The 27849-nt window shown below is 38.2% G+C and overlaps 1 protein-coding gene across 1 annotated transcript in view; it reads right to left on the reverse strand.

The window, feature by feature from the left end:
• RORB (RAR related orphan receptor B) overlaps positions 1-27162 on the reverse strand; it is a gene marked incomplete at both ends in the record, with an annotated part of 136052 nt that extends 108890 nt beyond the window's left edge. Inside the window, 2 exons of the mRNA XM_080362506.1 lie at positions 26185-26382; positions 26778-27162. Of these exons, the coding sequence (XP_080218632.1) occupies positions 26185-26382; positions 26778-27162 (583 nt within the window). The remainder of the gene's footprint in view (positions 1-26184; positions 26383-26777) is intronic.
• Positions 27163-27849: the final 687 nt, after the last annotated feature.

The raw sequence follows: 27849 nt of genomic DNA on the forward strand, positions 1-27849 counted from the left end.
TAAATAAACTACCTGAGGGAAACCTTTTTGCACAAAATTTAATGCTTGCATCTCATTCATGATAGGAAACTTGGGGATTTGGGGCAGGAAGGCCAGAAATATATATGTCCACTATTGTTCTAAGAGAGAGGTCTAAACTCCAGGTTTTATAGTCTGGGTCTAACCTACTAGCAGCAGGCCCTTTTGCTTCTTCATTTGTCCCTGCACCCTGTAAATCAATCAAAAGTATTTGTGGTGGTTTTGTTTTTATTTTTGTTTTTTTTCCACAGCTGCCAGATTTCCTGTTACATGAGTTACAATGCCTGGAGTAAAGTTTAATAAGCGTCTCAGAAGACCTGTTCTTTTATTCAAAGGGAAGTCAAACAATATTTGTTCAATTTTTAATGATAATCTCGTTCAGATAATAAAGTTACCAGAAAATGCTCTCAGAAATACGCAAGTATAAGAAATTAGTTACAAACTGGCAATAACAACACATAGCCACATTTTTCAAAGGAGGTTGTTAGTGTTTCTGAGGCTAACACTGCCACAGTACCTGCTTTTTTAATCTGATATTAGGACCTTCCTGTAATGAGAATGTATGTCTACTTCAAATCCATATATTCAGTTTAGTTCCAAATATCTTTTCAGTCTTAATAAATGCAAACTTCAATTTCTAGCACTACTGAAGCAATTTGTGTCTGAAGATATACTTCTGCACTGAGGAGTCCTGGTTTAAAATTAAGACTGGTAATAAAAACTGAACACTGGAATTCACAACCCCGAGAACTTCAGGATGTATTTTCATGTGATGTTTTATGAGGATTGTGAGCTTTGACTACCACCCTCAGCAGTGGCTTTGTAGCCTGTGTGGCTAAAAGCCACATAGTCCAATTTACAAAATTCCTGTGGAAAGTTGGTAACTGTCTGCTTTACTTGAAAAATTAGGCATCTGTATGGATGAGGAAGTTTTGTTAATACAAGTATGCATAAATATGCACAGTGGGTGACTAAGTCTTTTGGGACCTGTGTGGCTATGCCTCTTCAGAAATTAGGAGCCCAGTCTTCTGATCACTTAGAATAAGTAATCTCCACCAGGAAAACAAGATTTTAACCATGACCAGGTTCCTTTCCTACTATTTTCTTCAAGTTTCCCAAAAAAAGATGCTCCAACTGTACTTAAAATGACGATGACATGAAGTCTGTGCATCAGGATCAGAACAGAACGGTTCTAAATTATTTATTGAGTTCTGCTATAAAACCAGCAAGTCAGCAATCACTGTGGGTGCCAGAAATAGTCTGATACTGTCACCTCAATCATAATTAAAAACCTAAGCAAACAACAGTTCAAGTAAAGAAAATTTAATTAGTCCAAAATTAAGTTTATATGGTCTAATACCGAAAGCTGCTGACTGACCCTCTCAGAGGCACTGCACAACCTCATTTTCTTTCTTGTATTATTTGTCCATGTGCAGCTGTTTGAGAGTTTTACATAGATATAATGTGGACAAATATCTAAAAATATTTTCAGAAAATATTTCCAAGAAAAAAAAAAGATGTATTTAATTTCACTTTATTTGTGTACCTTTCACACTCATCTTCCACAAATATATTAGCAAACAAAACTAGCTTCCCTAAAAAGCCGATTTTAAATAAATGAAATAATGTTAATGATTTCAGTATTTATGGGTACTTACACTAGAAAGCCACTTGTTAGAGTAGCCTTCATTGATTAAGAAACAGAAAATGTACCATACATTATATTTTTCAAACAGAATGATCACACCTGAAATTTTAAATATCAGATATTTCCAACAAATTGCTTATGGACAATATAGAGAATAAAGACTATTTAGGGAGGAAATTCAACACCTAAAGGTCCAGTCTCATTTTGCCTACTTGAGAACATAGAAGAATTGCTTAAAAAAAGGATAGTTTGCCTGTATTCTGAAGATTTAATTACACACACAAAACAAGCCAAAATAACCAGACATTTCCCCGACATGTTCTTAACATCAGCAATAAGTCTTGCATCACTATCTGTATACATCACACAAAACAGTGAATTAAGGCAGACAGCTGTTCCCTCTTCTGTTCCTTTCCACAAAAGGATTTCAGAGCCATTACTACTTGCTGCCAGTTTTTCAATTGTAAGCAAACCTTTATCCCATAATGAAAAATCAATATGCTATCTAGTTTTTATAATGTCTGCCTTTTTTTTAATGAGTCTTTAACAACACACAGTAATGCAGATATCTATTTTGCTTATTTTCGTCAGTATTTTTTCCAACTATGCAAATTGCATGATGATTTTTCTGTAATTCTGATGTGCTGAGCTGATCATTCTGCTCATTTAATGGTTATGCACAAAGAAAAATTACATGACAATGTAAATCATGACAAATCATGACAAAAATTACAGAATTTTTCCTAGATTAGTTTCTTTAATTTAAAGTGTATTACTTAGGTTTTCCTTTAACTTACAAAAAAGAAATCCATTACTTGTTTAACATTCATAGTTATTGTGTATTTAAAATTGCATTATCGGTCTTAAGTACTTAGGTACAACACAAGTGAACCGTGACAGAATCTAAACTCCCACCTTAACTACATTATATATTCTATATACTAAGTACCTTCCTGAAACTTAGGGTTTCAACTTTCCAACCAGCTTTCTAACTTGAGACAAGTAAATTCATGAATTATTTCTAATATTGCAGCTGAAATAGAAAATGGAAAAGTCAAGCTTCCTCACAGTATGAAGAACACTGTCTAGCTGAAAAGTTAACTTGAATGATTTTACATACAGAAAAACAATTTTAGGTAACACTGAGTGGCAACTAACAGCATAATCTTCCTGTATTTCCACATCCTGGACAGAACACATGACAAACATTATCTCATTTACACCATAGTGTAAGTCTAAAGCTTTATTTTGACACAATGAAACCACTGCAACAGGAACACTATACACAGGCAGAAAATACAGTGGGAGGGGAAATATATGACTTTCCATCCTGAACTTATTCTGCAAAAAATACATTTCTTATGTCAAATACTAAGAGGTATAGTGAGAAACATAAAAGGTACCTGCTTAAATCTCTTGATGATCACTCATCACAAAGCAGATTTTCTGTGCCAGAGTAAATACTCCAAAGCTATTAAAATCGGCCAAGAGACACAGATTTCCATTAAAATTCTGAAAATCCCCCAAAGACATTGAGAATACTTACAAAAATGTACGAGAGACTGAATGTCTGTACTGGTTTTGGCTGGGACAGAGTTCACTTGCTTTTTAGTAGCTAGTATGAGGCTCTAGTTTGGATTTGTGATAGAAACATGGATATTTCAGTTATTGCTGAGCAGGGCTGACACAGAGTTAAGGCCTTTTCTGCTTCCCACACCACCCTGTCAGTGAGTGGGCTGGGAGTGCACAAGAAGTTGGGAGGGGACACAGCTGGGACAGTTGACCCCAACTGACCAAAGGGATATTCCATACCATATGGTGTCATGCTCAGCATATAAAGCTGGGGGAAGAAGAAGGAAGAGGCGGAATGTTTGGAGTGATGGTGTTTGTCTTCCCAAGTAACCATTACACATGATGGAGCCCGGCTGTCCTGGTGATGGCTGAACATCTGCCCGCCCATGGGAAGCAGCGAATGAATTCCTTGTTTTGCTTTGCTTGGATAAGCAGCTTTTGCTTTACCTATTAAACTGTGTCTAACTCAACCCATGAACTTTTTCACCGTTCTGATTCTGTCCCACTAGGGTGGGGAGTGAGTCAGCAGCTGTGTGGGGCTTCGTTGCTGGCTTGGGTTAAACCACAACAATGACTATGCACTTTTTAGTATTAAAACTCTAATAATTACAATTATACACATTTTGGTTAAAATTAAAATAATAATAAATTTTAAAACCCAATGTATCGTGTTGAAAATTCAAACCTTTTGATACCTTTCTTACGTGTTTCTTTTTTAAAATACTAATGGCCTGTGAAAAGGTCTTAGTGCTGTACTGAAGGCAAAAAAAGTGAATATGCCAGTCCAACACGTGGCCCTTTCAAGTCTTACAAGCCAAAAGTTTTAGATGTGGTTCTGGGAAAAGTCCAGACAGTTTATTTAGGGCAATACATTAACAGTAAGTAAAGGCAATCAGATACCAGATGACTTTGTTGTGTGGTTTGTTTCAGGAATATTACAACAGCTTTCTAATTTGGCAAATTCTAGTTGCCACCCTGCTTACTTCAGTAGGAGTTTAGCTTCTTCTCCTTCCCACAATGTTTCCTCTCCTACTTGTAATCATTCTTACTTTGTATCAGCATGTAATATGGAGTGGGGGAAAACTGGTGACTGCATCCAATTTCAGCCACTGATGTTTGAATGTCCCAAGGGAAAATCTGCTATCTAGTGCGAGAAACGTAAAAAACTACCCTGCCATTGATAAAACAACATGCAGATCTTAGCAAGTATTAAGTTAACATCCAAATGTCCCAGGAGTGTAGCAATTGTTACCCCTACTTTACAAAGGAATATAGCTGAAATGTAGTAGGGAAAAGAGCACTAGAAAGCTGACTCTGTTGCCTTTTCTGAACATACTGCCCATCACCTCTAATTTTACAAGAAAATATTGGAGAAGGTGATAATTCAGGTAAATGTGTGAGCCAATATATAGGGAAAGGCTCACATTTTATTGCTGATCCCAGCTTCCTGACCAGCTCAGAGTTACAAGTCACTTGTTGATATGTGACAAGAATTGATTGGCAAAGGGACCATGATATGAGTCAGCAATATTAAATAACACATTATAAATAATATCAGACGCACATGTACAATGAAAGGTGTTGGAAAACTGACTTTTCTTTGTGGAGAACTGGCAAAAAAGATAGCGTCGTGATGGCTTACCTAGTGCAGTTTAGGCATGTAAGTGAATAAATGAAACTAAAGTAGTGGCAAAGTATTAATTGAAATGAAATAGCAACAGAAAGTTTAAAAATACAAGCAACAACGAGGCAGTAAAGTATGAATAAACTATCAAAACCCTATAGAAAAAATATGTTTTCCATATTTGAAGTTCTTCCAAAGGCATCTGAATAGAAACCTATCATTTTCCAAATAACTCATGTTCCTAGAGACGTCATGATGTCATTATTCCATGTAGAGACATGAGAATTTGAGATATTTCATATATCTGTGATTCAGGCAGAAAGTCGGTGGTTTGACCTTTTTTGCTTGACCTTGTTTTGATAGCTTAGCTAGATTTCCCCCAGAGGAAAACAACATTACAGCCTACCTGATGAAAATTAAGAGGGCCTAGCTACTTAGGCATGCAGTTTATGAAACTTCTTGTGATTCAATTAGCAAGTGTTGCTAACATACAGAAAGAGATGTTAGTCTGTTAGAAATTATATCATAATATCTGGAGAGAGACAGTTAGGATACAGTTTCCAACAGGTCCATCACAAAAGTACCTCTGGAATAAGAGAAGAAACAGATTTATGCATTGCTAACCTAGAGAAAAGATCATAAGAAATAAGAGTACAGGCCTAGCATGACACATGCCACTAAAGTGTTACACACAGAAAAGTTCTTAGTATAGGTATAAGAACAAACTGATTGTTTGAAACGAGAAGCGAAGTGTGTCGAAGGAAGAGAAATTAGAGAATAGATTTACAGGAAAGGTTGGCATCAGAGGAAGGATGCTGTAGTGAAAGGGTAGCCTCCCTGAAGGAGGTGGGGGGGGTAACACATAATGCAGGTCCAGGTTTCCATATGTTACCTCAGTGTTATGACAGCTATGTATAATCTGAGCAACAGTCTACAAGCAATGAAAAGCAGCCTCTTCCTCAAACAGCACCTAAGTAATAGCAGAGAAGTGTTGTCTAAACACATGATGTGCTGCACCTGCTGTAAATGCTTAATAAGAAAGATTTCACTGGCAGAGGAAAAAAGCTTTGGTCCAAGTTTACTTCAAACCTCAAGGAAGTAAAACATCAGAAACAGCTGGAAACATGCAGGTAACGGTGGAAAAGACAAAAAGACTGCTGAAGGAAAGGACCTGAAACAGTGAGATTCACTGAGAAAACACGGTAATGTAACACAAGCAAATGTCTTTGGACACATATTCAGAGTTAAATAAGAGAACATGTAAGGAATATGCAAACATAAATTCTACACTGCATATCTCTCTCTTGCATGCAGACATTCTTCTGAGTATTAAAAGAAAGAAAGAAAAAAATAATAAAATGGAAAACCAGCTAATTGCTAGGAACCAGGCCTTATTTCTTCAAGAAACAGAATTTTTATTATTATTAAAAAAATGAAAATAGAACCAAACCACAAACAAAAAACACCACACCACCTTTGGTTGTCTGTGTTAAAGTCAGCTACACACAGCTCAAATGATCAGTGTATCTTTGGAGACCCTCTGTCTTTGTCTTAACAAAAAGCAGTGGAAAAAGATTGAGTGATTTTACTCTGTCAGCCAGGAGGATCAAGTTTGTCTTGTGTAAAAGAACAAATCATTCAACTGGCTATCTAATAGCTTAGGACAAGTCAAAACAAAACCCCTTGATTTTCTGAGGAATATCTTTATTGTGCACACAGGATGGAGCTAAGGGACAGAAATAAGAGATACTCTGAGATGAAAATCATCATTATATTCACAGAATCAGCACTATTCTGTTGAAAATGCTGAAGTTGTGATAATTTCCTCCAGTCGATAATTTGCATGAATGGGTGAGTTGTATCAATGTCTTTAAAGATCATAAATAGAAGTGCATTAGTAGATCACTGTCAGAATGAGGAGTCATCATTCACTTTTAATTGAATGATCACAGAATCACAGAATCACAGAATGTTAGGGATTGGGAGTCATCATTCACTTTTAATTGAATGATCACAGAATCACAGAATCACAGAATGTTAGGGATTGGGAGGGACCTCAAAAGATCATCTAGTCCAATCCCTATGCCAGAGCAGGAACACCTAGATAAGGCTACACAGGAATCTGTCCAGGTGAGTTTTGAGTATCTCCAGAGAATATATCTCCACAACCTCCCTGGGCAGCCTGTTCCAGTGCTCTGTCACCCTCACTTTGAAGAAGTTTCTCCTCATATTTAAGTGGAACTTCCTGTGTTACAGTTTGCACGCACTGCCCTTTGTCCTATAATTGGTTGTCACCGAGAAGAGCAAGTGAGGACCAGCAACAAGCAAGATGTAAAACCAACATCTCTACTCCCTTTTTGCTACAAATCGCCCATAGCAATGTCATTATAGTACTCTCCTGAGCTGGAACATGATCACACTTACCAAGGTTCTGTGGTTCTGTGGAAGTACTCCTAACTCTGTCCTAATGGATAAAAACCACCCATCTTCTCCCACTCCACTTGTGTTCAGTATACAGTCTACTATGTTGGGTATTGGCTGGTGTATTTATGGATTTGATCCTCCAAAGAGCACAGGCAGAGGAACACTCTCTGCACTCTAAGAGAGTACAGATGGTGGATGAAAACAAAGGCAGGAGAAAACATAAACTTTTAACTTCTGAAGAACCTAAATGTTAAAAGCAAACAAGCTTACAGAGATTAAGTATTCTGCAGGTAAGAAAAGGCTTTTAGAGTCAGTTTTGTGGCTGAACACCAATCATAGCTGCTAAATTGCATTTATAATGATTTGGTGGATAATAATCTAAGTTCTTCTGCCATCAGAAAAATACTACTTTACTTTCCCCAGCACAAACTTATCTTCAAAATCAGTAAGACATTACAGTGAAGTCAGTAATTTCTATAATACGTTTAACTTTTGATGGATGCAATATGAGCTGTGTTAGATCTAACAAAGCGCTATGTAAAGTTGTCCAGGATAGGTATGGAAAAATTTTGCAGGCACACCCTCAATAGGGAACACATTAAGAAGAGACTAACTTAATCTTATGGGAAAGCCTGAATTGCATCCATGACCTTTGGAGATTGAGGGTACTACACAACATAATTTGACCATTAAAAGCTATGACTAGGGAATAGTTGTGATTTTCAAGGGCTACTACTATAGATGAGGAACAATCCATACTCAGTGAGAAAAGCTGACATTTGGAAAATGAAGAGTAAAAAATAACTGAAAACAGAGGAAAATGTGGAAGAGGGAAATGAAAGAAAGACACTAGTGGAAGAGAAATACAGGTAGAAGCAGAACAAGTGTAAAAATATATAAAATACTAACTATGGTAAAAATTAGTAAAACCAAAAGGAAATAAAAGCTAAACACGTAATTAAAGAAATAATTGATATATTAAGAAGGAAAAATGTGAACTTTGCAATGCAGAATCTATTTTTTCTTATAAGAGATTGAAAAAATCTGGAAAGGTGTTGGCTAAATGGGTTTCAAAGCAACTGCGGCAAAGCTGTCAGATCAACATGATGTGGTCCATACTGGGACTGGCTGCAATATGGAATACCTTGGTATAGGTGGGCAAGAGAATATTTTGGCTCTGATTTATCCTTTTCAGCTGGGCTGGGAAGGAGCTCTCAGACATCCAAGCTAATGACTTCTTTAACTTCAGCAGAAATAGTGTTGTCCTCAGAAGAATCACAAAAGAGGGTGCAAGCGGGGCACAAGCACCTCCTGCATGTCTGCAGGCTATGCCTTCTAAGTGTGCACTTCAGAAACTTTTAACACATCTGTTCCTCTTGGGCTTTTCCTGCTAGAGGGGATATCACAAAATCATCATGTGATGGTAAGTGATAGGCCTAGTAATGGTAGTCATTGTTACCAGAGTGACTCTGTCTTGAATTTGAAATCAAGAAAAACATTCAGGGAATATTTCTTACAGACAGCAGACTTGGAGAATTACCTCCCTATCTCTTTGTTTGTTCTTCCTATTCCCTTCTGTATGAACCCTGATTTTGCTACTTTAACTTGAGAAATGCTTGATTGACCTTCTGCTCACATGAAGAAAAGGAGCAGAACCTATACCATGCAGCTACATGAAGGCCAGCACTAGACAAGTAACTACACCTGATAGTATGGTTCTGACATGCAGAGCTCTCACCGTTCTCTACTTGGCTTTAGTTGGTCAGAAAACTTCTGTGAACCACAGTATATTCCACAGTGTCCCATGACTATCCTGTCAAGCCCCACTCAGATTGCAAATTTAAAGAATCTAATATATTGTATAGCAGTGTGATGAAAACACCAAGTAACAAATATTTCTAAACCATATCTACGCTGTCCTGTGAGAACACAGACGATAAGCTTCCTTTGGGCAAAAACTCCTTATTATCCATCCTGTCTTTGCCTTGGAGCATACCTGAAAGCATCATTTGCTCAGCCTATCCAAGCCTGCCAAGAAGCAGCCTTCAGACTGCTTGCCACAGACAGCACTCCACAGTGACATCCACAGAGTGATCCCAAGAAACACCTCTGTTTCTGTCACATACAAGCCTTTCCCAGATTCTGTCTATAGCTGGCTCCTTGCAAAATTAAACACTATTTCCAAGAAGGATCGTTCAGGTAGACTTGAGCCATGGCCTGAAAAGTCTACCCAGGAGATACATGAAATCTGGGCAAACATAACAGCGACTTCACATGAGGATTTCCTCCCTTCAAGATTATTACTGTAGGCCAAAAATCGAGCCAGTACTATCTATTCGCCTTCACAGAGCAACTGCTACAAAACATGCCCCATCAGACACTGTATCATTCCTGCAAAGAATATTGCAACTTTGTAGCATAGCTCTTAGCTTTTGTAAAATGGAAAAATGCTGGATACCATCAAAATTGTTCTCGAATGCTCAAGCATAGAGATGATACAGAGAATATTTCACAGGGAAGAAGTAACTTTGCATGGCATTTTAAAGCCTTGTTCCTCTCAGGTACTCAGAGGTAGCACATAAAGGAATTCAAACACTGGGCTAAACAGATACAGAAAAAAATTCCATTAGTGATTTGTAGCCACAGCACCTGATCTAACTGAATTACACAGACCTCCAGCAGGTGATGTGAAGTCTACGTGGGGTGGCCAAGGAGATGATGGAGGAACCCTCTAGTGCATGGACAATGGCATTCAATGAGACAGTGAAGACAAAATCTGAAAGTAGATGATGGGGTTTGTATGGAGCACCAGTTTGGGCTATGAACAGTTACCAAGACTTTGCTGGAGATGCTCTGAGAACTTGCAAATTTGCATAATGGTGCCCTGGAGATCATCTCTGGCAACTGGGAACACTGGAAGCTTGGAACAAACCTCAGGAATTATTTAGGAGATCTGGAACAACCTGGACACAGCCCTAGAATCAAATGATTACCTAAAAACGGAAACATGACATCTCTTCCTTTCTAGAGCATAGAAGTAAGCATTGCATTTGGACAGAACCTGGTAAAGAAGCCAGTTTCTGAATACCTTAAAAAAACAAACAAACAAACAAAAAACAACAAAAAACAAAGGCAAAAAACAAACCAAACCAACCAAACAAAACAAAACAAAAAACAAAAAAAACAAAAAACAACAACAACAAAAAAAACCACAACAAAACAGAACAAACAAAAAAAACTTCACAAAAAATCTCTACGGTAAAAAATTTCTACAGTAACACTGCGGCAAATGAAGAGAAACTACAGATTTGCATGCTTGCAACAGAGATCAGAACACAAATTGTAATAAATTTCACCGCACTGTTGTGGAAAACCTTATAAAATATATTGTTCTCTCTATGCTCTTACTACTTCTTTCTTCAGTAATGCTTCCCCACAGAAGGCCTAAATAATAGATTAGTCCTATTTATTATCAGAATTTGGATGAAAATACTAGAGCAGCAACAGCAAAACTGAGGTCATCGTAATTTTGAGAAGCAAGTTCTGCATTATCTTTGGTAGAAAGATGTTAGGAGAGTGTTAAGGATATCAGAAAAATATTTTAAAACATTAATTATAAGGTTAAATTCTATATTTCCTTCCCACAAACATGATGGGCAAAAATTAAGTATTTACATTTTGGTGAGACAAAATAGCCCCGTGTCTACAATGCTTCTTCAATCTCTGCTTTAATCCAAGTTAGGTGAATTGACTTAAATTTTAACAAATTATACCATCCCCAAAATCTACTTTTGCCAGTTACATTTTTCAAGTCATGACTCACCACATCAAGACATAGTCCTCCAAACATTTCTTTCTCCTAGATTTCTTGTCTTTTCAGCTAACTCCTCAACATACTAAAATAGCCTTTTTAAAAATGGCAAGGTAATGTGTTGATCCCAAATCTCCTTGCTTAATCTCAGATACTTTTGCTTAAGATGTAATATCTCCATGCAAATTCCAAAATGTATCTGGAAATTTCTCGCATGCATCTTTTTCTGGCAGAAGAGAACATTAGCACAGGATCTTTTTGAGGGATTCCTAATCACACCATAGATTAAAAGATGATTTTCTGTTGGTTCATGTTCAGTTGCTTTTCCCTCCGACACACCGCAGAGTGGATAAAATCTATTTGGAAAATGAAGGGAACAAACATCACTGCAAACACTGGCTTCCTGTCCAAATTGATTTATACAAGAGAAAACAGAAACCGGTCAATTATTTGTTTAAATATTTTTCCAAGATATCCAGCCTGAATTTATTACAGAAAACCTTAGAGAATCAAGCTGCTGTGCAACACAGCTCTTGAAGCCTTTCCTTTCACTACTGGGGCTGACCAGCTGAAGAAACCATCTTTATGTCCAGACCTTTAATTGAAATCTGCTGTTGAGGGGAATTATACCCTGCTATTGGCTGGTGCCAATTGGGCTGCCTAGCAACAGCAGCAAGTGATGTGACAAACTAGACACTGCCTCTGCGGGCACCAGTTTGTGGAAGTAGGATATTTACTAGCGAGTGCTCTTCAGAAAAGGAACAGGAAGCCAGACAAAATTAGAGGATAAATAAATATGACTTCCTTAAGAGTATGTACTTTTAAATGCATACTTCTGAGTCAACTCAAATCAGCTTTCCATATGTTGTTGACAAGCCTGTGTTTCATTTATCAAGTACTCTTTGAAGGAAATGTTGAAGTAATATGAACCTGCAGGACAACTGGATCAGCCATGAAAGTACCAATAAAACCTCAAGTTAAATCAGCTAATGGGTGATTCATTTAATCTTGTCAGATCTTAACCAGAAATATATTTCCGCAGCCGCCCATTACACTAGACGTCAAAGAAACATTTGTGCATTGATAACAAAATAGTACATTACTCCATAGCAAATTTATCCCACATCTGAATGTGTTTCATGTTTTACTTTTAAAACAGTGATACTCACAAGGCACATCTGTAATGTGGCAAAGTGGAGCTCTGACGTCAAGACTCAGTGGAGCTGGGTCCTACTGAGTAAGATTCGTGGTTACATGAACACACAATGCAAACCCATTTATCATGAAAATATAGACCTGCAAAATACAGGAAAAAGCTACCCAAAAACATCGTGGTGGCCCTAAATCCAGGGGCCAAAGATGACCTTTGCAAAATTATGTGGTAGAAGCAAAACCATTCTGTATTCTCAAAGAGTCACTTGAACAAAATGTTAAGACCTTAGGTTATGGAGTTATTTGGTATACTGCTTCTTATAGAAGTTGTTTAAAAACTGCTAATATAGAATTTGCTTAGAAGAAGTAAGTTTGCTTAGCATAACTCCTGCAAGCTTTGAACCTTTGAACTTTCTACTTCATTAAGCAAAAAAGGCCTCAAAATCTTCAAGCTACAGAAAGGGAGCTGTATCCCTTTAGATAAGTAAAGGAACAGAACTGCACCTAACAGAAAGCAAGAAATAATGTTTCGGCTATTGCCAGGAACTTATTTTTCTTCAGCTGCAGATGCAAAATAGCAACTGAAGGTTAGGACTGTGATTGACAGCCCACCTGAAAAAAATTAAGAGATCCAATGAAGAACAGTGAGACTCCAGACTCTTATTTTGCAGTTGGCCCAGAGCAACATGCAGGCGGGTGAGGGATTTGCCTGTGGGGTTGTAATTGTCCAAATATTTTTTTCGTGAGGGTCCTTTTCCAGGAAGCACCCAGCTTGAGCTGCTCTACCCTGTAACTTGCCAATAAATTATTTATTTTAGAAGAATTTCTGGAATCCATGCCCAAGTCTCTGCTATGGGAAACCTAGGGAAAAGAAACTTCTGTAACAAAAAGAATAAGAAATGTCATACATTAAGTTTTGAGACTCCTGAGAATGTTTTCGTAACGTTCAAAGAACTATGAATAGATCAGATGTACACTTCTAACAGTACGACTTAATTAAAAAAATGCATTTTAGAAGCAAAATGATTTTTGATGCATTTCTGCTTGACTTTAATGGCTTTCTACTTGTTTTTTAGAAGTAACAAAGCCACTGCTGCCCTACAACATACATTTATACTACCTCTTCATTATCACAGCTGAATAATGAAACAATATGCATCTCTAAAATTCAGTCTTCCTTTAGCAGAAAGTCTAAGTCAGCATTTCTAGGGGAATTTCTTTTAAAAGATTTACAGAAGCAACCCACAAGTATCAATATTCACGGTACAAACTCATAGCTTTGTTCTGGTTGCTCTTGCTCACTCTGCCTCTTTTTGAATTTGCTAGAAAAGCTAAATTAGATCTCAGGGGTACTGCACGACTAAACAAAGATCTCTTCTAGCTCATTGTGATGGAAGTAAATGTACTCAGAAGGGAGATGTACTTAAAGGAGAGGCTAAAGTGTCCCCCTTCCTCAATTCTCTCATCTTTAACACAGATTTCTTTACCTCACTTCACAAAATCACTGACACTTGCTCATATACTCACCCCTCCTCCTTATAGCCTTTTCTCTTCCTCAGAAATATAGCCAGCTGAATTTACTGAACGGGAATAAAAATCTTTTTTGGCATAACTTGCTACCCTCTTCCAACATTTACATGATTCCTCCTTCAGTCTCTGCACGGTTATCTACATTCAAAATAAATAACACTCTTTTCAGCATCAGGACAGCGAGGATATACACACAGTCCAATCTGCAGCCCTATTATGACTTACTAACAAGCCAGTTCTGCTTTCCCTCTGCTTGCCCATCTACTGTTGCTAATAACAAAATCCTAATATCTTCTCAACTTTAACTTCATAACCACAGGATTTAAAGTTGCAGACACACTTACAACATGCCCCACTATGATGGATCACAGTTTTCACTGGTGGGGAAAAAAAACCCAAACCAAGCCAAACCCAACCAATCAACACCACCACCGCAAAAAACCACTAAAACAACCCAACCCAAACCTAAACCGTATAGTACACTTCCTGCTCAGTTATGAAAACAAATGAAATATTTTAAAAGTTTAACATATTAGAAATAGTGCAAAAACAAAGAATCTACAATGTTGTATTGAGCTGACAAGTCTAGTATACACCCACATATTCATGTATGTTACTTGAAATTCGGCTTTATAGGTGTAAATGCAGAGGAGTGATTACCATTTCCATTGGACACTGGGAAAACCTTGTTCACATCTATCTAAAAAACAAAATCAAGACTCCTATAAAATAACTTTTCTGCTGACAGACAGAAAAATACAGAATAATGTTGTAGAACAACTGATTTAATCCCAGGCTCCCTGCAATGCTTAAGAACAACTCTATTTTTCAGCTCAATTTTCTGTCTCTGAAACCTTAGAAGTCTGGAATATGTCTGAATATACTTAAATATTTTTGACAGAAAGGCCTCAGTAACTAGAAATGTCCTACGATCACTTACGAGAAGCACATAACAGAATAAAGACTCTCAAGTTTGTGTATTAGATGGCAAAGCTTATTGTAAAACACAAGATTCTCTTTATTTTATATAAAATTCTAATGCTCCTGTTATTGTGCCCTTTTTGTATGCCTGGTCAATTCTTCAGACTTCTGATAAAGTTTGTGAACTTTGTAAAAGGCAGGCTCAAATTCAGCATCTACCCACAAGAAGCAATTTGAGGTATTTTACATATTTGTTGCATAATACTACGGTTTATTAACATATTTTACTTCAGAAGCAAACTTCTCCTACCAAGTGAAACGTTTTCAAATTGACAACAGACACAGAGACTGTACACAGATTAAAGATAAAGGTTTAACACCAGGTCGGTAATGACTAAGCAAAATAAAAATGCCATGGTGCTTGGTGACCTCTGTGAAGTAAGCTGGTGGTCTCAATCCAGTCCTCAATGGACTTTGTTCATAAAAAAGGAAAAACAAAACCAACCGCATAGCACTAATTGGCACCCCTGTTGGCACTGTCAGCAGCAAGGCCAAGGTTATAACGGCCATGGGAAAAGGGTCTTTCAAGGTCAATGTTGAGGCACAATAGGGGAATGGCATGGGAGAGAGATAGCCCCAGTGCCACAGGCAGTTCAGCTCTCAGGACCTCTGTGAGGTCTGCACCTAACTAGATCAGCCTGACAAGGACTTCTGCACATCAGTCAGCTCATCCATGCAACTGTTCACATGCCAAAACCCCGTTCGGGAACACATCCTAAATCTCTGCAGGGTACAGAAGAGCCATTCAATCTGGCGCTTTCTTCAAGTGAAGAATATATCACATGTGAAGGCACTAGATAGCAAAACCCCTAGGAAAGTTCCAATTTTACTGGTTTGATAAAATTCCATTGCACAAAATTTTTCTGCTTCTTTTCCATACTGTATAAAGACGCTTGCTGTATCTGCAATAGAAGGGGAACTACTTTCCCTCACATGGGTAGAAACAGTCATGCAGGGGAATAAAGTAAATAACAGACAAACTCACTTTTTTTGCTCTCTCGTAAATGAGTTAATTAAATGTCCCTACAGAAAGCATTCATCAATGTGCATAACTATTTATCAGTCTGGTATGGACAATTACAAACTCTTCTTCAACCTCCCTTTCTAAGGAGCCTAATGAACAGCATTCCAGGTTCATCCTTAACACCTATTCAATGTTCTTCTATTGGGTCTGAAAGTAGAAGTATACTTGTGAAAGAAGCAGCATACAAAATGAAGAAAAACAAAGGCTACAAGAATATTAAACATACCAAGAAGCAACAAGTAACTGACAAAGAGTGGAGGTGGAGATTTAAACTAATATAAGACAAAAATATCGAAAAGGTAATATGCAACTGTAATAAAAACCAAAACCAATAAACATACACCAGAATGACTGCTTAGCTCCAAGAGCAAAATCTGATAACCAAACAGGATTGGAAAATGGCATATTTTCTCTTTTCCCTCTTCATTATTAACTATAAAAGCACATATATATGTAAGATAAGTTTTCATGCTTGGATGTCACTACATCTCCTGTTGGAAATGGGTGTTTTTTTAAACTCTCATTGCGTGGAAATAAGATTTATTTAAAGAATTGCTCAATCATTATATGCATAAATGTATCAAAATATCACCTATTCCCTCATGAAATATGAAATATATTTATACATACATCTAAAATATGAAACCTTTCCGATTACCTTTCTGAGCACTAAGTAAAATATTAATGGCTTAGTAGTGCTTCAAACACCGTAATAGCCTCTAGAGAGTGACCAGTAGTTTAACAGAAATACTCTTATTCCTTAAATGAAAAATAATTCCTAAACGATTTATATTATTCTTGACAGTAAACTAAGGTTCATCCTTTGACTTGTTCCACAGTGAAGCATATACCAAATATGCTATTTTGGAGATTATGAAAAATCACAATATGCATTTAGTAGCATTTGTCTTCCTGAAATGATTTTATCCTGCTGCTCATTTCTGCCCAAAAGATAATGTAGGTTAACACTGGGTCAAAATCTGATGCATTCCTAAACATTTCAGTAATAGCATAAAGACTTTCCTCTGAGACATATATCCTCCTCTATCTCAACTGATGCTGAGAAAGGATGAAATAGATGTTAACGGATGACAGCTTGGCTCTCTGCCTGTTTTATCCTTAGGACTTACAGAAAACTACAGGGGGGAAGTGGGAAAGCAGAGAATTCATGTAAATGAACCTCCTACACTACCAGAGTAGCTTTCTGAAAATTCAGATTTCCTTTTTCTTTTTGGCTATGGAGACTTCTGCAAGTGTTTGGTTAAAGTAATAAACTCTGTAGGGCTTCTACAGAGGGAGAAGTTTGTCAAGGGTATATACTTTAAAATCACTCTGGTCTTGGAGAAATGGGGAGCATCGTAAGAACATGCTTTGTTACTCTTCATCTTCTGAGCATGGAGAAAAGATCTGAGAGTGTTTTGGGTTTTGTTTGTTTGGGTTTTTTGGTTTTTTGTTGTTGTTTTGTTTTGTGGTGGTTTTTTGTTTGTTTTTGGTTTTTTGTTTTGTTGTTGTTTGGTTTTTTTTAAGATAGAAAAGAAACAAAACACACAACTTTTGCTGCAATCAGATAGGACATTATCTCTTTACTGTTATACATTTGCACTGTCTCCAAAAGTCTACAGTATGACTTAGGTGAACTCTAAACAATAAATTGTTAAAAAAAAAAAATCCAAATATGTAGGGAAATTCTTTTACTAGGCAAGAGAAAGAACAGGTTCTGGCAACCAAGCAGTACTAGGGAAGCAGAAATTCATCTCTCAAGCACCTCTTCTATCTCCCAGGCTACAGGCATACAAATGTAATAGAGGTACATGATGGAGATGTAGCCAGGCCAAGATTTAACGAACTGTTTATTTCTTCCCTACAGCATATCCCGAACACAGATAAACCAAAAGGAACGAAAGGGTGAAAAGAATGAAACATCTTTCAATAATACACAGGCACATATGATGTATGGTCCAATTAATCGATTACACATTTTCTAACAAGTGAATGAAGTTTAGTGTCAAGGACTTCTCTGACTGCACTGCTTTTCAACAAAAGTCACTGGTTAAAAAAAAAAAAGAAGAGACAGAAAAATAACAGGAAGAAAAAACAAAACCAAACCCACAGAATTTGATTCGGAGTTTAAAAAAAAAAATCACATTTGGATGTATTTTGCAAATGGCATTTTAATTTTGCAAATGACTAACTTGCCTGAAGTGCAGTGAATGCCAAGCTTGTACAGACAGCTTACATAACTGTATATGTGATGTTCCAACTTGCAGCACTCCTGAGTAGCAGAGCTCTGGATATACATAGTGAAATGAATGGGAGCGGATGTCTCATGTTAGCATTTAGCTGAATACCAAATAGTTTGAAATCCCATTACAAAAAAATCTACATGCAACACCAAGTAATAGAAAGTAGCACAATGAATACATTCATGTTGTGCATTCATTCTTTTCCTTATTTCACCCTTTTTTTCTATTACTTCCAGTTCTCTATTAAAAAAAACAAAAACAAAAAACAACAGCCTGCCAACTGTAGTTAACTCTGCCTGCAATGAGTGGAAATTGAAAAGTCCAGCACTTTGTAGTGTAGGACTGTTCACTTCAAAAAAGCCTTCCATCTCTTCACTCTTCCTTTTTATATTCCTTTGCATTTCCACTTCTTCTACATCTTTCTCTCTCTCTTTCCCAAAACAACACATTTTCTATTTGGTTTGTTGTTTGTCCAAATTCACCACCATTTTTTTTCCTCCCTGTTTTCTCTTGCACCTGTTTAATTTCCCTGTTGAAAGTATATCTTTCTCTCTTTTGGTTTTATGATGCAGCTGGCACAATCTTTTTCTCCTAAATTCTGTTGAAGCCTAAAAAAGGCTCACTGCAATAGGTCTTATTTATTGTCCTGTTCTTCAAGGCACTTCCACGTGAGTTTTTAGCAATTACTGGTTTAGAACACATATTGGTAAATGGTATTTTACAAAAATAAATATTGGAATTTTGGCAAACTCATATCAATGATAAACGAAGAAAGTAACTTCTACATAGGCACCTGGATTGAGACAGCACAAGTTCCATCCCCCTCTTATCTGCTGAACTCTAAGTGATAGCATTATTTAGCTCTCCTGTCTTCTGAAAAATCAGTAGACTGTAAACAACCAATAAGCTGTATTGTACCATTAGTTTTACAGTAAAACATTCCAGACAAGTCTATAGGGAACTCTGTTTCAAAATTAAAGATAAAACTTGGATCAACCACAGCACTGTAGACAGACTTTGTCCAGTTGACATAATATACTGTAACATACATTTGTTTGAAATACTGACACACATGAACAGTTTCTCCAGAAAGCCTTGTGTTAAAATTGTTGCTCCTCAAAATGTCAGAGTAGATATCGCATGCAAAGTTTTCCGCATTTTTTTAATACTACATTAATTGTGAATTAAATTATGGCTAAATTATGGTAGTTACTACATATTTTTGAAGTTCTATCTTTAATATTGCAACAGCTGCCACAACAATGATAAAGCCTTTGTTCTCAACCAGTTCAGAATAAGGAATTTACTTTCATAAGAACACAGAAGTGCTTTACAAATTGTAGTGGAACATGATGTTGACATTCTTCAAGCTATGGAACGATTTGTAGTTTGAGTTATTCTCAAAGGGTGTTAACCATTCATACTTTGCCTCTATTGACAGTGTTATTTTAATCTCTCTCCTTATTCATACTTTATTATTTGAAAAGTCAATATAATCTGAATTTTCCAAAATTGGCTATTGCTAAGAGGAAACGAGCATATATTAAACATTGTGATTCCTCAGTAAAGTGCATCACATTCAAATAACTGCAAACTGGCTTATCTATGTGTGGCTGCAGTTCATACTATTTAACACTTGTGATTTTAGGTATAAATTTATATTATTTAGAATATATAGTTGTTTTGGTTTTTTTAAATGAGAAAACTTAGTGAAAGTGTTGCTATTTTTTACTTCTTCCAATATAAAGCAACATTAATTTTAGATGCAAATTTCCCACTATTCTAGCTGGCACAGCTAATAAAGAGTACTGCTTGCTTACTCTCTATAGTATGATATATATTGTAGGTTTCCATACATTTTTTTTAAAAAAAAGTATCAGTTAAGCTCATATTTCCTTTATCACATTTCCATATGTACTGGTATAGATAGAATGGCTTTAGTCATTAAAAGAATCTGGCTTGCTGACATATATTAGTAATAATCAATACCTGTACAATTTTCACAAATGCACTAAAAGGAAACAATGACAGTTTTAACATAAATTCCTAAACAAACTAAAATAATCCTTGTTTTGTCACAGCAGAACTTTCTCCAAAAGAGGAGTTTCTTCTCTTCACAAAGATGAAATCACTGAATGGCACTGTGCCTTATTAATACATTTCTTCTCTAGTGCCATTACTCCTCTGTGCCACTAGACTGTGCTGCATTTGTTCATATTTGTGCTCCCGCTGCATTTGAATATCTGGCCTCAGTTCCTCTGCATGGTCTCCACTTTCTTTCAGTGCATTCCAATTAACTACTAAATACAGTTCATTGTACAAATATTGTACAAAATCCCCCAAACAACACGCATTGAAGTAAGCAATGCTTTTCATAGCCAGTTTGCCACTTTATTCTTCTTCTAGACAGACAAATATGAAAAGAAACAATAGAGCACCTGTTTCACTACTTAGTCAGGACCTGAATTATAACATTTACTTTCATTTTTCCATCTTCTTTCGAGAAGAAAAAATTGGTGCTGCACTGTTGAAGTGTTAAAGTGACCATGGAAAAATGTACTAGAAGTGTAGTGCAAGCTGCTGCCAGGTTCTTAAATCAAAAAGTTAACTGTCAGTAACTTATCATCACCTTGTAAAACCAGGCATATTTTTCAAGAAGGAAAGAAGACAACACGTGTGAATGTCTCTAAACAATATTTTTAATGAAGATATTGTCCTTAATTTTGTTAAACTTGGTTTTATGCAGTTCACATAGAGTAAATTCACTAAGCTGTCCTCCTCCAAAAGAGATTCTAATTTCCAGCAAATATTTTGGAAAATGGTTTAGTCAACAGTTTTTACTCTGCTAGCTAACAAACGGAAACATGCCATCAACTCTGGCACTGGGTCTATAGTTTCCAAATATCTTTCAAACAAGTGTAAGCATTCAATTTGTAATGCACACTAAGTAATCTAACCTCCCCAAATTATCAAATTGCATAAAGCCTATCAAACTCTACCTCCTGTTGTGGTGGTAATGGTAATTTTAGAGTTGTTTATTTATAAACAGCCTTGTCTTCACTTTTTACACTTGAAGTTTATTTTAGGAGAACCATAATTTCATCTGAGACCAAGAACAACCTGCTCCAAAACATAATATGCTACCCTCTTGACAGCTCATTATTTTGACAGTAGACTGAACTGCAATTTAACAATTTCTTCTTCTTTATCTTCTTTTGATCTAGCTTTTTTTTTCCCCTCCATGAACAACTTCACTCAAAAAAACCCCCTCATAATACATGTTGCTTGTAAGAGTAAAGACATTTTTAGTCTAAAGGATTGTTTCAGAGAGTGGGAAAAAAATAAATGCAAAGAGAGTGCAGGTCCTGTTTGGCAAGGTTACCATGAGGATAAAGTCACTTATGGCTATCGTGTATTAACAAAGCAGAAATAAGATTAATAAAAAGAATAATTTTGGTTTGAAAAGTGTTACGCAGTGTATAGGCAGTTACAAGTAGAAGGTGATTTTACTGAAATCTCAAGGCAAGGTGTTTTTTTTTTTTAAACATGGCATGCTTCTTACGATGTTGATTCCCTATAAGCCTTTATAATCATTCACATTTCTTACAATCCCAAGACACTGGGCTTCAGTGGGATACTGAACAAACATTGCCAAATTCAGTTTGCCTGATTTATGTGAGCAGTCCAATCAAATCTAACTGAACTACTTGTATAAATAAGGCCAAAACTCTTTCAAAATGAGTTTGTCTGTCAAGCAAGTATAATTACTTGATGTTTACTCATTAATGAGTGTGTGGTTTTAAATGTCCATGATCCAGATAAACGTATGATTTTTAAAATTGATGACATTTTTATACAGCAATAAGAGTGTTGATCTTCCTTAAAAATTATGTAGTTGCATTGTAATTGACGATTCATCAAAATAATTCATCATTAACAGCATAATAACAACATTTATGTCAAACTAAATTAGCCTATATACTTGTAGTAGAGGCAGAAACAGCTGCCTTTCTGTTTGCATAAATTTCGAGCAGAATGTGTCTGGCAAAGTTAAGCACAAGCATTTCTGCTTTATAAAAAATAGTTCCAAGACAGCAAAAATACACAGGGCCAAATGTCTCATCAATAGGACCACTCAAGTGAGTAAGCGTTGTTCAAACAAGGACCAGGCCATCACAACTGTATTCTAGTCTCAATCCTGTGCATAAATCAGAGTTTTTAATATGCTCACAAAAGCAATATTAAAAACAAACATGAAAACAGCACAATCCAAATGGCACCTTCTGTCTGCCACCCCCAGTGACACTGTGTGATGTCTTATTCTCAAAGCTGCAGACTTTGCCCAGACTGAATACAGAATCGGAAGGAACAACAACATTGAACTTTATAAACATGAAGCACAAAGAACAACATTTTGACATCTATAATTTGTTTGTGAAAGTCATTATGGAAAGCCCAAACTGTGCTAAATGCTCAAAGCTGTTAAAATTGCTCTTTGAAGATATTGATTTTAAATTCAAATGTATCAGGTTTCTTAAAATTTATGCTTTGGTTGAAATTGATTTAACAGGTTTATTACTAAGCTCAACAGCAAGTGATCTAGGATGGCGTCTTAAAAGTGTAAAACAATATATAACCACTAACACACTCCCATTATCTCATGATAGTGTAGCAATGTCCCGAGTCTCCTTTTCTTTTCCCCCTCTTTTTAATAATTTCCATTTTTTTCCTATGTAACCACAACCGCTTATTTGTACAACTATTATATTTAGCCCGATTTACCATAAATGTCGTTATAACACCTGTGGTTTCCCTCATTAAGAGCTCAACAGATAGGGTTGTGGGTTGAAAGGGCAGCATATGGACTACGAAAGGGCTAGTTAACATAACCTATTATACTGGTGCACTGGTAAAGTTCATTTCTATTCAGCTGATGATTAGTTCAATCAATATTTACTCCTATACACATCTTTTGTCTTCCTACAAAGCATGCAGGCTTCATATTCATAGCACAGACCTGATTTCTGTGAATTCACTGCTTTGCTTGAGAGGAAGGAAAATTATTTCTTGGATAGCCTGGGAATCTTTCACTCCTTTGATTTTGTTTTCCTGTATTGGGTAACCAGTGCTCATAACATGGCAGATCCTCATTCCTGGAACTGCTCAATAATACACAGTACAGTTGAAGGTATATTTCATCCATACATTTCTTAATACACACGTCAATATCATGTATAGCAGTACCCATGGTAGCACCCTAAAGACTTTCCACTAGTTAGCGCAAGTACATTTTAAACAGGAATTCTGACTTCTAGTTTACTCAGATATTTTTTCTCCTGGTATGTTTTCCCCTAAAACCTTGACATAGCTTTTAATCACAAAACACAAATTAAGTGATCTCTCCTTCCAGTCATGACTGTATTGTCAAATGGGTAAATCATACCAAGTTATTGCTTGCCGTTGTATTTGTAAAAGGCCGATCAGGGATGTCAGACATTTGCCGTACCACAAAGGATAAATTGTTTCCAGTACATGATATTTTCACAGCTTTAAAATTAACTGTCATATTACAGGTTGCCACACTTCTACCATTAAAGACAACTTTCTCATTTAAAAAAATGTAAATATCTTTTCTATGGTAGAAATTCTGACATTAAAACATGTAGTTTTCTATTGATGATATTTCATTATGTATCACTCCCGCTCCCAACATCATGGCATAATTCAGCAATGAAAGATAAATGCAAAAACAGGGTGCAACTCAAAGTAAAAGTATTGCAGAGGTACTAACAGACTCTCACACTTCAGGTTTAATTTTGGTTATTCTAGAGACATGTCACTCTACACATTTGTATTTTTTATTAAGCATCACAGTAATAGTTTATTACTGACTCATGATCTTCTAAGCGTTTACTGACATTTGTTAAAATTCAACCTGCCATGGCCTAACACCAGGAACTTGTGTCTCATCACACAGCAAAGAATCTCAGTGAAGTCAGGTAGCATTATTCTGGAAAGCAGTACCTGGATGCACCATGATGGGATGACAAGTAGGTTTTGCAGTGATGGGGTAGGGTCTTAAGTCTATCAAAATCAGTATTACTCCTCTCTTACTGCCTTTGTTTTAAAAAGTCATTATGGTCATTGACATTTTTTAGGATATTAATATTACATATCCCAAATTCAGGGTTTTTTTTTTCTTTTTTTTTTTTTTTTTAACCTGGAATAACTTGTGAAATAAGTTTCATTTGCTTTAATGAGCATTTAAAGATGCCTTACACTCATGTATTAAATCAAGGAGAACTTTCTCAGTTATCCAGACTACTTTATGTTACTTAATAAGCTCCCTCAGCAATATTGCAGATAGGATTTGTTTGATTCACACTTTCCTAAATGCTTACAAATATTTCAGTGATGCTATGAAAACAGAATAACTATCTAACATTATGTAACATGTATCATTGCTCAGTCCTGACACCAAAAAGAGTAAAATACACAGAAAAATTGCTTTAGGGTTTTTCAGAGTTCCTTTTCTTTAAAACATAGAAGATATCACTTTATAGCAACATTCCCAACTGAAAGCTTAAATATTACTTTTTCAATAAAAGGGGTACTCTGTATGGTTGCTTTAACGTCACTTTCACAACTCAAATAACTGTCATCACAAACTCAGTGTTTGTGTGTACAGGCAGCATGTGCTCAGAGTAAAATTAGGTGATTTGACATTTTCTTTTTTGCCATTTGCTAATTTTTTAAATATGTGCATGTCATGTCAGCTGCATTATATACAAAACTTGATAAATTGTAACAGCTTTAAACTTTACAAGTCAGTTTAACAAAAATTAAATTATAATATTAAAAATTGTTTTGCTTTCTTTTCAGTTAAGCAGCACAATAGTTCTAAGTGCATTTTCAGTTTTCTTTTTCTAAAAAAAGATATATATACATATATATACTTATGTACATCATCTACATTCTTAATTCCCTTACAGGTTGTTGGCAGGAATGAAAGGCAGACTGTGGTGCATGCTCATTGTAAATGTCATTTTTTTTACCCGTGTTTGCCTCTATAAAATAGAGGTCTAAAAGTCACAAACTTCCAGAACTGCCATCCCCAGTTCAGATGGAAACACCTGGACCTACCATGAGAATGAGAGTACCAAAAGCACAAGTGCTCAGCCCCCTGTACCACAATATTGTGCCGCTGTAAGTCAGCGTGGCTATTTACTCTCAAGCATATTTAAGCTAAGATTTTAAGTAGAAGTAACTATTATTTTGGATGGGACATGACCAACGACCATACCGTAGCAACACGACAGTTGAGGTGTGCCCCAAAGCTAGCTGTGCTGCCGTGGGGTGGGATGGGAAGACCTACAGCCCAGTGCTTCGGGAGGCAACACGCAGTAACACAGGCCAGATATTTTGAGAAGCTCTTTGGCCTTCATCTCCCATGTGGAGCAGGTAAGCAAGCACAGCAACCCCTGCACATCCCAGGCATGTTGGACTGTGTGCACCAACTGCAGCTTGGAAGGATCACAGCTCAGCTGGGAAAGTTTGGGGGAAGAGCTCACATGTATGAGAGAGAGCTTCTTCCTTGAAACCCAAAAGCAAATGTAACATAGTGGAAAATAGCTATGCCTTCACAAGAATGCTTGCAGCTGTCTAAAATTATTAATTCATGGAAGCTCACAATCTGTTAATTGTGATGTACACATAATTCCTTTATTAGGAAAGCCACAAACGTAATGGACAGATACTCTATTAGCATTCGAGGGAGTGTCAAGCGCTGCTCTTGTCTCAATGTACACCTGATATAAAGCATCAGTTTTGTAACCTCTTGTGTATGAGTTTTGCGCCAGAACGAAAGTTGTCCATTTGTTGTTTTCCTCATCCCTGCATCCCAGCTCCCCTTTCCCCCACCTGTGAATTACCTATTGGGCAAGTGAAACTTGCATTCTCAGGGCAGAGCAGCACCTCTCCACAGACACTATCTGACAGCACAGCTCAAGGGACAGCAGAGGCAGCTGCGCAACAGGGGCACACCCCGCAAGCGATGCCACCAGGTGTGCTGAGAGACCCGCGTACCTCTCCCTGCCCAGGACCTTTTTTTTTTTTTCCTTGGAAGGAAAGGGTGAGAGGAGAGGGACAGCATTTCACTTCGAGCTTGCAAAGGGGGGCTCTTGCACTCCGCGGCACCACGGTCCGCCCGAGGCGGGGGAGGAGAAGCGCGGGAGGCTGTGCCTCGGGTGGACAAACTGCCTGGAAAAGGGAAGACGGGGCTCCTGCCCAGGAGGGCACTGACGGGCCTGTTTCGAAGATAGCCCCCGAGCCACTGAAAAACAAACAGCAGCGAAGCTGCAATAGGGGCAACAGAATTGGGAGTTTCCTCTCCCCTTCCTCTTCCTTATAAAAGGCAAATACTGTTTAGCAAGTTCTTGCCAGATGACCCAACGTTGAACACCCTATCTCCTAAGAATACAGGGGGGAAAAAGGGTTTTTCATTTCTCTGCACAATGTCGAAGTTACAATTCCATTAAAGAAAATCACATGCATGATTTGTTAGCGCTGTTAACGCACGCAGCTACAGGAGGTGATATCCCGCAGAAGGAAATCCTAGCTAAAAGTTGTTTCCACCGTGTGCAATCCCATTCATTTAAATAAACCGGATACCCCAGAAACCTGCACGCTATGTCGCTGTCAACCCCGAGCGTGTGTCACTCCTTGTAAACCCTTCTCCTCCGTCCCTATACCCCGTGAAAGACTAATTTTTGCCTCTATCACGCCGTGGGGTGAGGCAAGTAACGGGGCTGAAGAACTGCACGATAAAGGGGAGAGTGGGAAGATGCGGGCAGAGGAGGTGCGCAAGCCCCGCGGCGGCCCGGGGCTGTCGGGGGTTGTTCCCGTCACGGTGCTCGCCTGGCCCAGGGAAGGGACAGGTGGAGTCTGGTCCACGGACACGCAGAAACAATGCGTTCCCACGCCTCGCGCACTCACTGAGGTGTCTGGCGTGCCAGCGACAGCACGCAGCCCTTCTCCAGCCCCAGCGGCACCCTCAGGACAAGCGCCTCGGCAGCTCTCCATGCCTGAGAGTGTCCCGTCCGGAGGGATGCTCTGTGATATCCTGTGGACCCTCATCGGGTGGGGCTGCAAGCCCTGGGGTAGGAAAGAGGAGGTCTGACGGCCCTCCAAGATAAAGCTGTGCAGGGGGCACTGGCTCAGGAGCCGCGGAAGAGAGCTGCGGGCACGGGATGGGGGTGCCGGGGAGCGCAACCCTTCCCGCCTCATTAGTAGCCCCCGAGGGAGGCCTCCCCCAAGACAACACGCCGGCCGAGGTACGGGGGGAAGCCAACGAAAAAGTCCTGAGAACAACTTTTGGGGAGAGAACTGGGGGCCCTCCCCGTGGTAGCAGCGACTCGGGACGAACAGCCAGGCGGGTCCTGCGGAACGGGCCACCTGCCGAGGGCGAGCGCGCCCCGCGGACAGTTGCGGGTGGGGACTTCACGACAAAGACACCACCAACCGCTCGCCCCTTTCCTCTCACCATGCCCGCTGCGGCCCAGCGCCACGCTGGGCTTTCTCGCACAGGTACGTCGGCGGTGTCCACCCGCCCGCCGGCCGCGGAGGGCACTTGGGGCCGGTCCCCGGGCCCCGCGGGTGCGGGGAACACGCCTCGAGCAATCGCGCCGGCGGGCGGGCGCGATCCATTAACTTTCTCCACCGGACCCTCTCCTCAGCACAAAAACCTCCTCCCCGGCCCCGTTCGCAGCAGTTTTCCCAGAAAAGATCCGCCCCCCCCCGGCCCGCTTACCTCGCATGGTGTTG

Source organism: Nesoenas mayeri (genome assembly GCF_963082525.1).
Source record: "Nesoenas mayeri genome assembly, chromosome: Z".
NCBI lineage: Eukaryota > Metazoa > Chordata > Aves > Columbiformes > Columbidae > Nesoenas > Nesoenas mayeri.